This window comes from Bactrocera oleae, chromosome X, assembly GCF_042242935.1.
Source record: "Bactrocera oleae isolate idBacOlea1 chromosome X, idBacOlea1, whole genome shotgun sequence".
Taxonomy (NCBI): Eukaryota; Metazoa; Arthropoda; class Insecta; order Diptera; family Tephritidae; genus Bactrocera; species Bactrocera oleae.
This window is the reverse complement of record NC_091541.1, coordinates 34,595,706-34,611,803: the sequence shown is the minus strand read 5'-3', so window position 1 is coordinate 34,611,803 and position 16,098 is coordinate 34,595,706. Positions and strand designations below refer to the sequence as shown.

At 36.2% G+C, this 16,098-nt stretch overlaps 1 protein-coding gene across 15 annotated transcripts in view; it reads right to left on the bottom strand.

Moving 5' to 3' along the window:
- Cadps (calcium-dependent secretion activator 1) overlaps nt 1–16,098 on the bottom strand; it is a 112,179-nt gene that overhangs the window by 46,889 nt on the left and 49,192 nt on the right. For all 15 annotated transcript variants that reach the window (XM_070112317.1, XM_036372963.2, XM_070112313.1 and 12 more), the window contains 5 exons: nt 8,785–9,222; nt 6,599–6,716; nt 1,937–2,104; nt 1,702–1,877; nt 1,132–1,363 (listed from right to left, as the gene is read on the bottom strand). In XM_070112317.1, coding sequence (XP_069968418.1) covers nt 1,132–1,363; nt 1,702–1,877; nt 1,937–2,104; nt 6,599–6,716; nt 8,785–9,128 — 1,038 coding nt within the window. In that variant the 5' untranslated portion in view covers nt 9,129–9,222. The remainder of the gene's footprint in view (nt 1–1,131; nt 1,364–1,701; nt 1,878–1,936; nt 2,105–6,598; nt 6,717–8,784; nt 9,223–16,098) is intronic.

Below are 16,098 nucleotides of genomic sequence, written 5' to 3'. Positions count from 1 at the left end.
GGAAATAGGCGTGGTTGTAATCCGATTTCGCCCATTTTCGTACTATTATATAACATAGAAATATGAGAAGAATATTATGTACCGAATTTGGTTGAAATCGGTTAAACAGATCCCAAGATATGGGATCTTATACCGTATATGGTGAGTGGGCGGGGTTGTCACCCGATTTCACTCATTTTCACACCGTCGATAGAGATGCTAACAACATTTGTTCCCAGTGAAGTTTGTTATTATAGCTTCAGTGGTATAAGAGATACTCTGTAGCAACAAGTTGCGAAAGTATAATTAAAATTTTTATATTGCTTTAGCTATATATTCACTTGTGCTTAAAGCTAGTTAAGAATTTATTATAAATAAAAGAGGGCGGTCCAATAATGTCACTGATAGCGCCTTTATCACAAGAGAAATTTATAATCATTCGCACCCGTGAGACTACTTCACAGCTGTGTGTGATGCTGTATTAAACGCAATTTATTATAAATAAAAGAGGGCGGTCCAATAATGTCACTGATAGCGCCCCTATCACAAGAGAAATTTATAATCATTCGCACCCGTGAGACTACTTCACAGCCGTGTGTGATGCTGTATTAAACGCAATCCGAAGGAGTTTAAACCTTATTTGTGATCATCAACGAAACATAGACCTGCTGGTACATACCTGAGACTTCATAGGCGAACCTCCTACGAAGAGGGCGAAAACTATCGCATTGGCCAGGAAAGAGAATGATCGCCGTTTTCCGGGATTCACAAGGTGAGGTCTCCACCTAATTTGAATACCTCCAGAAACCATAGATTAGAGACATGTTAAAGAAGTTGGCGAATCGCTGGATCAAGTCTACCGGGAAAAAAGCAGACTATGTTGAGAAATAAATCGCCATTTCTCCAAATTTTTCGCTAATAATTATTGGACCACCCTCTTATGTACTACTACGTATGCGCTCGTATCTATGTATACTAAAAATTATATGGTAATGATGGTGAGACATACCGAAATAAATTACTACATATGTCTCTTATTTCTATACTACTTTCTACTTTGATGAATGGATATAACAATCTCGAATTTTTGATGAAGTAACATCGTTTGATTTTGAATAAAAAAGTTGCATTATTACCACCACGCTTACTTACCATTAACGCGTTGAATAGAATTTGGTGTTCAAATTTCTTAACACTCAAAATCTGTTGAAACATATCGTACAACTGTTCCTTAGACAAAATCAATTCACTATTAAGTGATTGCTGCATTCTCGAAGGTCGTTTGGAGTCTTCTTCACCAGTGCCTTTAAGTATTATATCGAATTTGGCCATCCACGAAGTAAGAACCGTTTCCTTGCTTAGACCATCGATTTCAGGTAAAGACCTTCAAAAGGTGTGAAAAGTTGTTGGTTTTAATTAAATTTTTATTTTATCTATGAAACTATTTTCAACCAAACGGACCATCTACAAATAACTTAACACAATTAAGAATTCTCTTGGAGACTAAGTTCATTGAAATCAAAAATAATTGTTTTTAAAAAATGTCGCGATAGATCGAGTCTAGATGATCACTTTAACTACTCGACTAAGGCAGGTGCATAATGCTACCATAAATAACAATATCTTTATAATTAAAAACGTAAGTTATAAACACATACGGCGTCAGAGTATTGTGAGGATGAGTAGTGATTTAAAAATATATTTGCTTTTCATTTAATTTACCTCACGCGTTTCTCGATGTTATTTCGGAAAACCTCACGAAAATCATGTTGGGAGCACGCTCCCGATTGTACCATTTTTTGTACTCGCTCTGATTTCAAGAAAACATCATGATAACTTTGTACAGCATTTTGAAAGGCTTCATCAGCCATTATTTGTGTTTCGCCCTTTAGAAAAGCCTAAAATAAGATTATTTTCCGAAATGATACCATTTTTGACCGTAAGAATATGAAAGTACTTGAAATCGCTGAGTAATTGTGTCCAATTGTTGCTTGGCTATTTTAGGCTGCCTCTTGGTCATGTCAGTCGGCTGCTTGGCATTGAATGGATACGATATACAACGTGAAACAAAAACATATAATTGTATACGCCGCTTACGATCCTCTTCTTCACGTTCATGTTTTTCCTAGTATTCGTAAAAGTAAATCTTACTACACAATATTTTTAATAATTACGAATAAATGTTATGAAAACAAATAAATGTTTCAAAATGAAAGAAAAAACAAAGAAGAATGTTAAATTCGGCAGCACTTCTGGATGAGTAGGAGTTTAACCTGCTCTAGATTCTCGTGGTATCTCGAGCTTTTCGCCTGTTATGGATGACTTTATAGGTCGTTTTGAATGGCAGCTACATACATGCTACAGTGGACCGATCTGAACAATTTGTCAAATAAAAAAGTTGTCCATATAAGAACATAATTTTGATCGCTTAGTTTGTATATACCTAAAAATGAAATAAAAAGTAGTTTGATAAAAAAAAGTGTATTATAATTCACTACATCGCATCACATATATCAGTCCGGCCAATTTAGGACTAAAATAAAGAGGAAGGTTACAAAAATGGTTAAGAAGCTGAATCTCGGCAAAATTGCTCAAAACATAATTATAAAAGAAATCTCAAAAGTCCTCATCATTCTGGTGTGTTCCAAAAAACTGGCACGAGGTCAAAGGTCAAAAAATTAGTTTTACGCGATTTTCAGCAAAACCGTGAGATTTTTCGCAAAATTATTCAAGAACAAAATTGTAGATCACTAAATTCTCAACATAAAATGTATCAATAGTAATTTTTTCTAAGGGCCATCATTTTGGATATATAACGCTTTAAAAAGTTGGATATTTGATAACTATGAAGTAGTGTACTTAGCGCGTTTTTTTAACGTGATTTCCCCAGTAGGACTATTCCACGGGTCTGCTGTGATTCTATTTGTTTTAAAACTATTGTAAAATTATATCATTCATATGGGTTGGTAAAAATGAAGGCGGCGTAATAAAAGAGAAAATAGCTAAGTTCATTGGTCGGATTCATCGTTTTCAAATATTTCTGCTTTCTCTTTTTCTTCATCTTCTTCTCTTTTCTTTAAAACGGTGTTACATGGGAAATAGGCGTGGTTATTATCCGATTTCGCCCATTTTTGCACTATAACATAGAAATATGAGAAAAATGTTAGGTACCTAATTTGGTTGAAATCGGTTAAGCAGATCCCAAGATATGGGTTTTCACCTAAAAGTGCCACGCCCACTATCTAATTTTGAACGTGGTTCCTATAACGTCATCTCATACCATCCCAGACATAAAACTTAATGTCTCTGGCGTGTTTAGTGCTTGATTTTACCACGCTTTTAGTAGTTTTTAACAGTACGATATATGAGGAGTGGGCGGAGTTGTCACCCGATTTCAGCCACTTCCTCACTGTCGATAGAGGTGCTAAAAGCATTTGTTCCCAGTGAATTTCGTTATTATAGCTTTAGCGGCTTAGGAGATATGAACATTAAACCTATTTGGGGGCTTATTAAAAAATTTTAAATTGCAGATGCCCCGCCCTAATTTGAATTTTAAATAACAGTCTTGTATATTTGTTTTTGATTAATGGCGTTTTGTGGGCGTAGCAGTGGTCCGATTACGCCCATCAGCAATACCAACCGTCTTACGGTACCAAGAAACATGTTTCGAAGTTTCATAAAGGGATCTCAATTTTTACTCAAGTTACAGCTTGCACAGACAGACGGACGGACAGACAGTCACCCGGATTTCAACTCGTCTCTTAATCCTGATCATTTATCTATTATATAAAAATAAGTCGGGTTTTCCTTCCTGACGCTATAACTCCAGAACGCACGAACCGATTTCCACGGTTTTGTATTCGTTGGAAAGGTCTCGGGCTCCGTGAGGTTTATAGCAAAGAAAATTCAGGAAATATTTTAACAGAAAGGCGGGAAAATCTTTTTTCACTACAGCGCCATCTCTGATACATAGCATGTACTACAAACCAATATTTTAAGTAGATGGCGCCGGTGCGTGATACATTGTTTGACAGCTACTCATTGTTCTCTGCTCAATTAATTTTATGTGACAAACCGGTATTGTGTTCACTGTGAAATTGTGAAAAATAAGTTATTCGTTCATTACAATTGGAACTAACATTTCAATTGGAAACCATCAAATCAATCACGTGTATTGTGCAAATTTTTATTCAATTTCAACAACAGGCATTTGTCTTTAAGGTGGTAAGTTGAACTGTATAAATTATGTGGAGCGTGCATTTGAGGTTAAATTCACCACTCTATCCATAGCCTAAAATGCCTAGAGGACGACGTGCCAACATCGGCCGCCGCACAAGCATGCAAGCCAGCAACACGTGTGATTGAGACAACGCGTGAGCACACGAAGATCATTGGCATCATACAATCGCTTGGCATTCCAATCTGATCCCACTGCGAACTACAGTGATGATGCAAACTTAGATATTGGACCAATGACGACTATATGCCGATATTGCAATGCGTTAAAGTTCAAAAGAGAAACGGCTGGATTGTGCTGCGCAAGTGGAAAAGTCAAACTGGATCCATTACTTACACCACCACAGCCACTGAAACCATTGTTCGATGGAAGTGATCCCGATTCCAGCCATTTTCTTCAACACATCCTTGAATACAATAACTGCTTTCGCATGACAAAAAAAAACACCATCACACGATCATAAGTTACACCGTATTCTTCAACAAATGATTGTTTGCAATTACAGATACAAGGACAAATATATCATTTGCATGGTTCAATGGTGCCAACACCAGATGAACCGCATAAATTTCTGCAAATATATTTCATTTCGTCGATGGTCGATCAGCTGAATGAGCGGTGCAATATACAGGGAACACAACAGTTAAAGAGACGAATTATTGAACAGTTGCAAGCATTTTTTCACGCTAATAATGCTGTGGTTAATATGTTCAAAACAGCATTGGAACGAATGCCATCGGATACGCACAAATTTGTCAAAATGCTGATTGTACCCCAACAGGTAAACATGTGCGAAGATTCAATGCACCCACCGTTAATGATGTTGCTGCAATTATTGTTGACAGGCAGACGTTGCCAGTAATTCCCCGTGGAACGGCTGCAGATGAATTGAATGCTTGCCTGAAGGCATCACCTTTATGGACCACTAATATGAGAGTTCAACTTCAAAATGATCGAATTGCTGCACAATTTTCCAAACAATTGTTAGCTGTTGGAAATGGAAAAGTCAGAGTTGATGCGACATCTGGATTAATTACTCTTACCAACGACTTTTGCCGATTTGTAGACTCTCAATTAGCTATTTTTGAAAATGTTTTCCAAACCATTAGTGCGAATTATCAGAATTATGGTTGGTTAAGTCAACGAGCAATTCTTGCCGCAAAGAATAATGATGCACAGGCACTGAGTTTCACCATTCAATCAAAAATTGCTGGCGATTTGGTGACATACAATTCCGTTGATTCCATAACAAATCCCGATGATGTAGTAAATTATCCAACGGAGTTTTTGAACTCTCTGGAGTTACCAGGATTTCCACCATATAACTTGCAACTCAAAGTTGGTACAGTTATTATGATATTGCGTAATTTGAATCCGCCGCGACTTTGCAACGGTACTCGATTTTCGGTAAAAAGACTTATGCCGAATTTGATTGAAGCAACCATTATTAACGGAAAGTACGCAGGTGAAAATGTATATATTTCGACTGATCTTCCGTTTGACTTCAAACGATTGCAATTTCCAGTTCGCCTTGCGTTCGCAATGACAATTAACAAGTCGCATGGCCAATCGCTTAGTGTTTGCGGGATAAATTTAGAAAATCATTGTTTTTCACATGGGCAGTTATACGTTGCGTGTTCACGAGTTGGGAAACCATCCGCTTTGTTTGTGTTAACGTCAGACCAAAAAACAAAAAATGTGGTTTTCCAAAGAGCACTTCAATGAAACGGATAATTTGCGGACACGTATAACGCTTCGATTCAGTTTTTACTTTGGATCCACTTTCATTTACTTAGAGAAGTTCAACTAAATAACACTTCATTTTTCATTTCAAATGAAATAAAATTTTTCCTTTCCAAATATAAAACAAAAAAAAAATGTTCTTCATCTTTTAATCACCAAACGAAATATTACATAAAACAAAGCCATCTGGTGGCGAAACGGGGTTCGCCAGGTTTGCTAGTATATGTATATATAACGCTTTATTTAACGCGATTAGTTTTAGGTAATACAAACAACCGTTAGGTGAACAAAACTATTATACTCTGTAGCAACAGGTTGCGAGAGTATAAAAATACTGCAAAAGAAGTAAATAAATAATTATAATCGCATATGTTGATAAAAAAAATGCTATGCAATAGCTTTACCCCGGCAGTCCCCGATGACAGCAGATTCTTTTGTTACTTGTAGGTTTACTAAATACAATGACCACAACCTAAACTGGTACTCATAAAAGCTCAGTTATAAACACAAACATGCTATGTAGACTCCGAAATTATTATATTCATCAAAGACTTAAAACAAGTATAACTCTTCATTAATTAAAAACTAAAATAAACTAATTTTTTAATTTAAAATAAAGTATGAAATTTGTCAACTTACATGTACGGCTCCATCATTTTTATCGCTCACAACTGACGGTGATGGCGATATCGGTCGAGGTAGAGAATTTGCACGTGATGAGCCAACACTTTGGTTGAGCGTCTCTTGTGAATTACCGCTGGAAGTTGGTGCCATGATTCGATTGTAAACATACTTAATATTACATTTAGCATAAGCATAGCGATTTTGAAAATTTGTGCATTTGACATATTCAAATTGTAACCAAAACCACTACCATAAACACCTGTATCACTACTAGTGTTGCAACTTGAAAAAATCTTTGAGTACCAAAGTATCTACCAAATCTGTTGCAAAACTACTAAATTTTCGTATCATAAAAAAATTGGATCAGATCACATTTGGAAGATACATATGTATGTATATACAAATAAACTTTAGAGGTCAATTAAATTTAGCAGCATTCGCTCTCTTCCTTTCCCGTGGACATTGCCGGCAGGTGTATTGCTGCGAAATGCGCTCTTAGCTACAGGGAAGGGTATATGAAAATATCCGAACTGGGACAAGCCTAAATTCTCTCCTGCTTCAACTGCTTTCCTGAAAACTTTGATCACTGCGTCGCAGAGGCTACTCGTGGAGGCTTTTCGCTGTTCACAAACCGACTGGGGATATGTAGATTAGAAGAAGTCGTTGAAGAAGAAGCGCAGTGAGCTTTTTCACAGATGGCTCGAAGCTGTGAAGGAAGGTTGGAGGAAGAGTTTTTTATAAGGAGCTCTCCGTCAATCTTAGCTATAGGCTACCAGACCACTGACGTGTTTTGCAGGCAGAAGCGGCTGCTATTATGGTGGCAGTAGACGTACCACTACGGAGTGCAATCTCTTTCAGGGAGGTGAGCATTGACTCCGACAGCAGAGCGACAATACTAGCGCTAAGCTCGCTAACTATGCGCTCAAGGCTTGTCAAGAAGTGTTTGTACTCACTAAAAATTGCATATACTTACTTCATCATCAGACTCGTTAGGGTGCATGGTCATAGTGGAATCGCTGGTAACTGCAAATCCGATGAGCTATACAGTGGGGGCACTCTTGCCCCGCTGACATTGGAATAGGACCGAGTTGAATATCCATTGGCGTCTTGCGTTCTAGCACTTGACCAATGATCTCGCGAGCGCGTAGCAGGCGCTAGTCGATAACCCATTCCTGTGAGATTGCGAGATTCTTTTGGCCTAGAGTAAAACACATGAGATCCATTGAACTACTTGCTCTTAGCCAAGTTAATCTTGCTGAAATCGTAGGGGCTCTTACTGGACACTTCCCAATGCGGTAAGGCTAAAAATTTTGTCACACGCTAGTTTTCAAAGTTGTGTGGAGCAGATGAGGTGAATCATCCAGGTGTTTTCTACTCCATTGTCTAGCCTTTGCAAGACCTAGGTTGAAACATCTCGACAGTCTTACATTCGGCAAACCAGAAGACATAGCCGAGACTGACATTAGCCGTCTCAACAAATTTTTGATAGACTCAAAGCACTTTATCGATTTGTGGGGGTTTTATGATCTATTATATTGGAGTTTTAGCTACCATAACAGATCGTCGTTCTAATATGTCTAAGTGGGATCAATGATAGCATCGACCTCGTAAGCAAAGCTAACCTAACACCCTTCCTTTTCTTCAAGCCACACGACCCTTAACCAGTCCTTACGAAATTTTCGCTTTGATGGTGAGCATTCATCACAACAAAATCAAGTTTAAGCTTTCATTTACCTGAGATCGTTATGATTTTGTTAGCTTAGTGTAGAGGTTTTAGGTACTTTATTGTTATACATAAAATCCAGTTGAAAAGTACAATATTAACCATTATTTAAGGTAAAACTAAAGTATTTATGCGTGAGCCCTTTTTTTAATTGGGTGCGTGAAGCTGAAGGAATGCGCGAATATATCAAATTATTTACACTTTCCATCTGTATTTTACAGTTCCAACGTATTGTACTGATGGAATTATAGTTATCTAAAGACTAACTTTCATTCTAAATACATCTGATAAAAAATATTGCCTAAGGTGAGTATGAGGAGTTTGATTGTTACTGATACGCATATGCATATAGGTACATATATATCCAAAAATGGAAATATACTAATACGTATATTTATGTACAAACATTATTTTTTGTGTATGTAAATTCATATTTTTTTATGTATGTACATCTAAAGTATTCTGCTAAATAATTTACCTTGGTATGGCACTGTTTGGTACTTCTAAATTTCCTGAGGCATCACCACTGGTCATCATATGGGTCCCATGCTCTAACTTGCTGTTACCACTTGCCGCTCCATTGCCAAGTTCAGATGCATTGCCAGAGGTGCTAGCTGTACCCCCAAATGATTTATGCGCAGAGATTTGAAAATGGTCGCCATTATGTTTAGAACCGGAGAAGTTCAAGTCGGCATTTGCAGTGGCATTAACATTAGGCTTGGAATTTGAAGTAGAAGACACTGTTGCAGCTGCGCGGCCTTTCGGTGCAACCACCACGGGATCGTCATCGCCTTCCTCCTCACTTGAACTGGGGTCAATCATGGTTTAATTGGTATTGACGTTTTACAATAAATCGCGTTACGTAGACTTTCCTTTCTAAATATCCTTAGTATTCGCTCAGTAATTATACATAAATCTAAAAACAAAAATGTACCAGACATTTTATGTTATAGCAAAAGTGTTGAATGGCAAATAATGTTAGGAACAAATTCTGAAAGTAATTCCAGAATTTAAATAGATGGATCTCTTAAATCCAGATCAAACGGAAAATATTTTCAGGTGGTGTCAAAATTTCAAATTCCAAATCTTGAATATAATTTCAGTATTCGTTATTCGATGAACTAATAAATGCAGAAAGTGGGCCTCTGGCTGGAATTTATTCGAGCCAGTCGCGGCGGCCATTTGCCCGAAATCGTTTTTCGTCCCCATTGGGTGCAAGCTACGCTGATAAACGTGGCGCTGGAAGTGCTTTTAAGTAATCCAGGGTCGCCGCTGTCATGCACAGATGCCGGCTGGTACCAGGGCCAACTTTCGTTGTTGATTTACGTGAGTACCTGCCGGTGACGGCCTTACCTCACGGTGCTCCAAAGCACAACGTATCAATACAATGCATTGATAAGCGCCCCAAATAATACGAGCTATTTGCCAGTATTAATTTGGTTACCAGTGGCAGTGTGTCTGGGCACACACTACCATCTTGGTAAGATTCGAGGCCGACCTAAAACCTCTTCCGTTTTCGGGTACGGAACCCAGTTGCTTTTTGCAACTTCTTTTTAGAACTGAAAAAACAGTTAGGCTGAATTTTCAGTTCTTCCTGCATTTAGGTTTCAACCACAGCCACCACGAGTCTCCCCAAAGGGGCCATAACCCAATGAGCAGATTGGACCGAAGTCCAAAAGCTTTCTGCTCCCCGTGGTACCATAAAGTCTCCGGTAAGACTGTGTAGCCGAAACTACTGCCAGTTGAGCTACCCTTTACTCAATGACTGGTGACGCTTGAACCCCTACCCCTACCCGCAGGGGGAAGTAGATAGGGACAGAGGGAATCTCGTTAATCCATTCATGCGAATTATGTATAATGACGGCATGCACTGCACCACATCGCATGATTCGCCAATACGTGACTCAAACAGCAGACTCAGCATATTTTGAGCTTGCTGGAATGTGCGGTACAGCCGGACATAGCATCAAGCTCGTGTTGCCGATCTGGTGTGAAGCAGTCTGATTTGAGAGACAACACAAACGAGTTGTGTGTTTTAATTGTATAATTGGTTTCTACTAAATATATAATTGGTGCAGTCGACGTTCCGCGACCCAGATGGGAAATAAATAAATAAAAATAATAAATGAAAAGCAGAATCAAGTGCTGTGATTTCAAACTACAAGAAAAAAATGTTTTAATTTAATAACTATTTAAAATATCGGCATTGAAAGCTAAACACAAATTCTCCAATGCAGCAGCAAAGAGTAGAACTTTTTGAAAAAGTCAATTTATTTTTGGAAAAATTAAAGAACTGAAAACAATCGTTTAAAAAGTGACATATACATGTGTATATATATAACAAAAAAAAAAAAACAAACCAGTGTGATTCCTGAGACTTTCCTACTTCAAATCGTACGCCAGTTGAAATAACTAAAAGAGAAGAGTTTTATAATAAACAACAATAACAGCAGCAGCAGTAGCAGCAAGCAACATTAACAGTAAGGGCAACAACAATAACAACAGCAGCAGTAGCAGCAAGCAACAGTAGCGAAATGGCAATACAAAAAAAAAAAAAAATAACAACAGCAGCAGTACGTGGAGAGCATTAACAATAGTAAAAACGGCAAGTGAATGTTATGGATTCGAAGCATACCTTTATAAACTTATATTAATTTATATCATACAATATTATTAAAATAATTTGAATCATGCGAAAGGGACTTAAAATATCTAGCTCCTTTCGAAGGAAATGTAAAAAAATGCCATCCTTCATTGAGGCTATTGACAGAGTACGAAGGGACTATGTAGGACAGGAAGAAATAGTTTTTAGAGTGATCTATGACTTAAAAATTGGTGGTTCAGCAAAAATTTTTTTGCAAGCAAACCTACCTCAAGATTGGGCAACTTGTAAAGCTAAATTAAAACAGCACTTCAGACCAACAAAAGACCAGATGACTTTGACCAACGACATCACCAATCTTAGAGTGGCAAGTATCAATGAACTTAGTAGAAAAGCAAAGGAAATAATTGATAATATTACGGAATTTTGTGCATTAAGTGAGTCAGGAAACATAATAAAAGAAATATTTACAGGAATGCTTATACAAAAGATAAAACAATTAGCAGCAGGAACATTCGCCTATATGGTACGAAATATAACGGCATGGACAGACATGGCAAATACAATCCACAATTTCATAGGGATGATGGAAACTTAAACCCTTTGTTTTTAACAAAATATAGAAATTCTGTTTCATTTTCCCAAAATACTAGAAATTTTAACAGTAACAGAAACCCGAATAATCAAACAACTATAGGAGACAAAATGGTAGTGAGCAAAATATTGATCGTTTCCAAAGTAATTCAGGACTACATCCCCGTAATAATAATTATTATTATTCACAAAATAGTTCCGGACGATACTCCCAAAGAAATACAAACTTTTCAGGGCAAAATAATTATCACCCAAATAATTTCCATAGACAAACTAATTCAGGAAATTCAGGTCAAAATAGTCAATATCGTAGTAATAACGGTTACGGCAATTCTGCAAGGCAACCTGTACAGAATGGCACTCGGCAATCAAGACGCTCAAATGGCCCAACGCCCATGGAGGTTGACGCTATGAGCAGAACAGAGGAAACAAATAACAACGAGGAATTTTTTACCAATTAGCCTCGGAAAATCAAAATAAAATTTTAATTTCACTCACTCTATTTAATAAGAAATGGTGTGCATTAGTAGACCCAGGCTCTACCATAAGCATAATGAAAAGAGCGAGTTTCAAAAAGTATAATTTACCAGTTTTAGAAAAAAATAAAACAATAATCAGTACACTGAATGGAGAAATAAAGGCGATGAACGAAAGAGTTAAGACAGCATGCCCATACGACCTTATACTGGGGAATGATTTTATATTTAAAAATATGAAAACGATAAACATTGAAAACAAAGAAATGGCGTTGAGAAATGGTGTCAAGCTTCCATTCCATACGAAAATTATGCAGGAGCAAGTTTATTCGTTGGAAGAAAGTGAAGTTAGTAACATTCAACTCGACTATTTAAACCCAGAAGAAAATATAAAAATAAGTAAACTATTAAAAAAGTACGAAAAGCTAATTTATAAAGAAGGAGATGATCTGACAAACACGAATACCGTTGTTCATGAAATTAGAACAACAACGGATCAGCAAATTAATTCCCGAATTTACAGATTGCCCCCCAAACATGCGGACGAGGCGTCTATAGATCTAGCTAAAGGTTACCATCAGATCCTAATGGCAGAGAAGGATATAGAGAAAACAGCTTTTGTGACTCCAGCAGGCCTGTATGAATACGTCAGGATGCCTTTTGGGCTTAAAAATGCTCCAGCCACTTTTCAGAGATTAATGAACGACATCCTAAGGGAGCATATTAATAAAATATGTGTAGTCTATCTAGATGACATATTAATATTTTCTACGTCGTTAGAAGAACACATACATTCACTAGGAAAAATTTTGTCAAAGCTTCAGGAAAATAACCTGAAAATTCAAGCAAATAAGTGTAGTTTTTTAAAAAGAGAAACCGAATTTTTGGGCCACGTTTTGACAAAAGACGGCATTAAGCCCAACCCAGAAAAAATTTTAGCCATTCAAAATTTACCCATTCCAACAACAGAAAGGGAATTAAAAGGGTTTTTAGGGACCACAGGCTATTATAGAAAGTTTATTAAAGATTACTCTAGAATAGCTTACCCAATGATAAAATATTTAAAGAAAGATAACACAATAAATCCGAGAGATCCTCAATATATAGCCAGCTTTAAAAATTTAAAAATCTTTGTCTCATCACATCCAATTTTAAAATTTCCTGAATATGACAAAAAATTTACAATTACTACGGATGCAAGCGATTACGCTATTGGAGCTGTTCTTTCACAGCAAGGCCAACCAATATGCTTCATCTCAAGAACACTAAATAATCATGAGCAGAATTATGCGACGACAGACAAAGAATTCCTTGCAATCATGTATGCAGTGACTTATTTTAGACCATACATATACGGAGCAAAATTTAAGATAGTAACTGATCACTGCCCGATTAAGTATCTAAATAACAAGTATAAAGGGAAAGAATTTGCACCACGCCATCAAAGGTGGCTTCTAAAACTCCAGGAGTACAATTACGAAATAGAGTATGTAGAGGGTAAAGATAACGTAGTAGCGGACTTTCTTAGTCGAATTGAAAATTCGCCTAAAATAACAGATGGGAACGACGATGAATTAAATTTAGAAATGTCGGATACAGTACATTCGGCAGAAGAAGAACTGCTAGAACACTTTGTAATCAAGGAAGAAATAGTGAATAAGCATAAAATTCAAATCATATAATATTAACGTACAGTCCAAAATTTTAAATGCAGAGACTCCATGGAAGAAAGATGATAGAGATCAACGCAATGGAGGAAGAGTACATAATAAAAGAGGTGTTAAGTCGGTATATTAAAGGAAAAGGATGTGTCGGCATATTCTCAGAAGTCACTGAATCTGATTATCATAAAATTCAGATTTTAATGATTTCAATGTTTTCACATGATAATAATTTTAAATATGTCGAATGTACAAAAAGAGCAGGAGAAATAGAAAAAGAAGAAGATTTACATAAGTAAATCTCACTTTACCATAGTAATGAGTCAATGCATAGCGGAATAAACGAAACTTACAATAGACTTACAGACAAAATGTACTATCCCAAATTCAAAGAGCACATACAGTTAATAATAAATAACTGTGAAAAGTGCCAAAGAGTTAAGTATTATAGGAAACCGATAAGACCAAAGTTTAAACTAACAGAAACACCGACAGATAAAAACGAAATAATACATGTAGACATTTTTCATTTCAAAAAGCAGTCGTTTGTCACAGTAATTGACAAACTGACAAAATTCGCGGCAGCATACAACATAACTGATAGAAATTGGAGGACAAAGAAGGTTATTATAATTGAACATTTCGCGAAATTTGGAAAACCGAAACAAATCATAATGGACAATGAATTCAGGGCCGAACAGTTGATACAGTTCTTAAATGCAGAAGAAGTAGAGGTACACCTAACAAAACCAAATTCCCACACAGGCAATGCAGACATTGAGAAGCTGCACTCAACCCTGTTAGAGAAACTAACAGGAATTGATGATCCAAGTCTCTCAACAGAAATGAGGATACAGATCGTTATAGGTAACTATAATGACCGATATCACTCAACTATTAAATGTACACCCAATAACGCAAAAAATAGTATAGATCCAACCATTTAAAAAAAACAATAGACCAGGTGAAACAACACATAATACAAGAAAGAAATAGGTACAGAGAAGACTACGAAGAACTGAGATCGTCAGGGCCAATAAAAAACTACAAACGAGTATGACACAAGGACGAACCGTATTTCCGAATTATCCCCCTGCAAAACATTCATGTAGCAAACAGAAAGAGGTCACTTAAATTAGCTAAAGCAGAGAAGTTAGGCACCGAAGAAGAGGATGAGAGGTTGATCATAATAGTACATAATGGTGACATATAAAAAAAAAAAGAAGCTAATTCACAGGCAAATGTATTTTCAGACCATGTGGACAATAGCTTTTCTGATGACCGCCATAAAATTGGTGACAGTGTTCCTGCAAGTAACACCGATAATTGAAGATGCAGGATACACCATGATCCAACTCGGCGATGTAGAAATAGTTAATGAAGTATGTACAATACTTCATATTATTCACCCAAAAGAACTAACAATTTTATTAGAAGAAATAGAGAAAAATGTAAGACAGGCAGACATAAGTAACGAAGAACTTCTTTTCAATGAAATTCAAATAATAAAAGCAACAATTAGATCCATTACACCCAAGGAGCAGGAAAGAAAGAAGAGGGGTTTAATCAATCTAGGAGGGACAATGTACAAATGGTTGTTCGGGGTAATGGACGACGGAGACCGACAGCACATAATTTGGCATTTAGAAATAATAGAGGGTAATACTCACAACGCAATAGGAAATATAAATAAACAGATTTTAATAAATGAGCATTTTAATGACCCAATTAACCTAATGAAAACAATAATAGAAAAGGACAGGATTAAAATTTTAAAAGAATTAAATCAGATACAAAAGGAAAATAGAGAATTAGCGAAATTGGTGCTGTACAATGATCAAATGAGCAAACTAAGGTATATTGAAAGTCAAATTCACGAAATTCAGGATAATATAGCTGCGGCTAAAAACAATTTGATACATCCCGGAATGTTAACAAAAGAAGAAATAGATGGGTTCGATATTGATTTCTATAAATTGAAATTAGCCAAAATAGGAGTTGTGGCATACAAAGAGGAAGCATTAATATTCGCTATACAAATCCCAAGAAGTTTTTTTTAAGAAAATGTAAAATTAATTACGCCTCTACCTAATAAACAAAACTTGAAAATAAATCAAGAGGATGAATTAATTGTAATAATAAATAAAGAACACTATGTCTATAAGGAAAATACTGTATTTAAAAAATTAAAACTAAGCAAGAATTGTATATTTTCTGATGATTGTGAATTTATGTATAACAATATAACATTAATTCAAGAAATAAGTGATGACACTTTAATAATAAAGAATGCACATAATGAAAGTTTCATTCAGACTTGTGATGAAAGAAACTTCATATTGCAAAATAATTATATTATAAATTATGCAAATTGTAAAATAAAGATTAATCACGAAAGTTTTAATAACAACAAAACCAAATTTATTGAGAAACTTGTGCATCCTGCATATGTATAATGA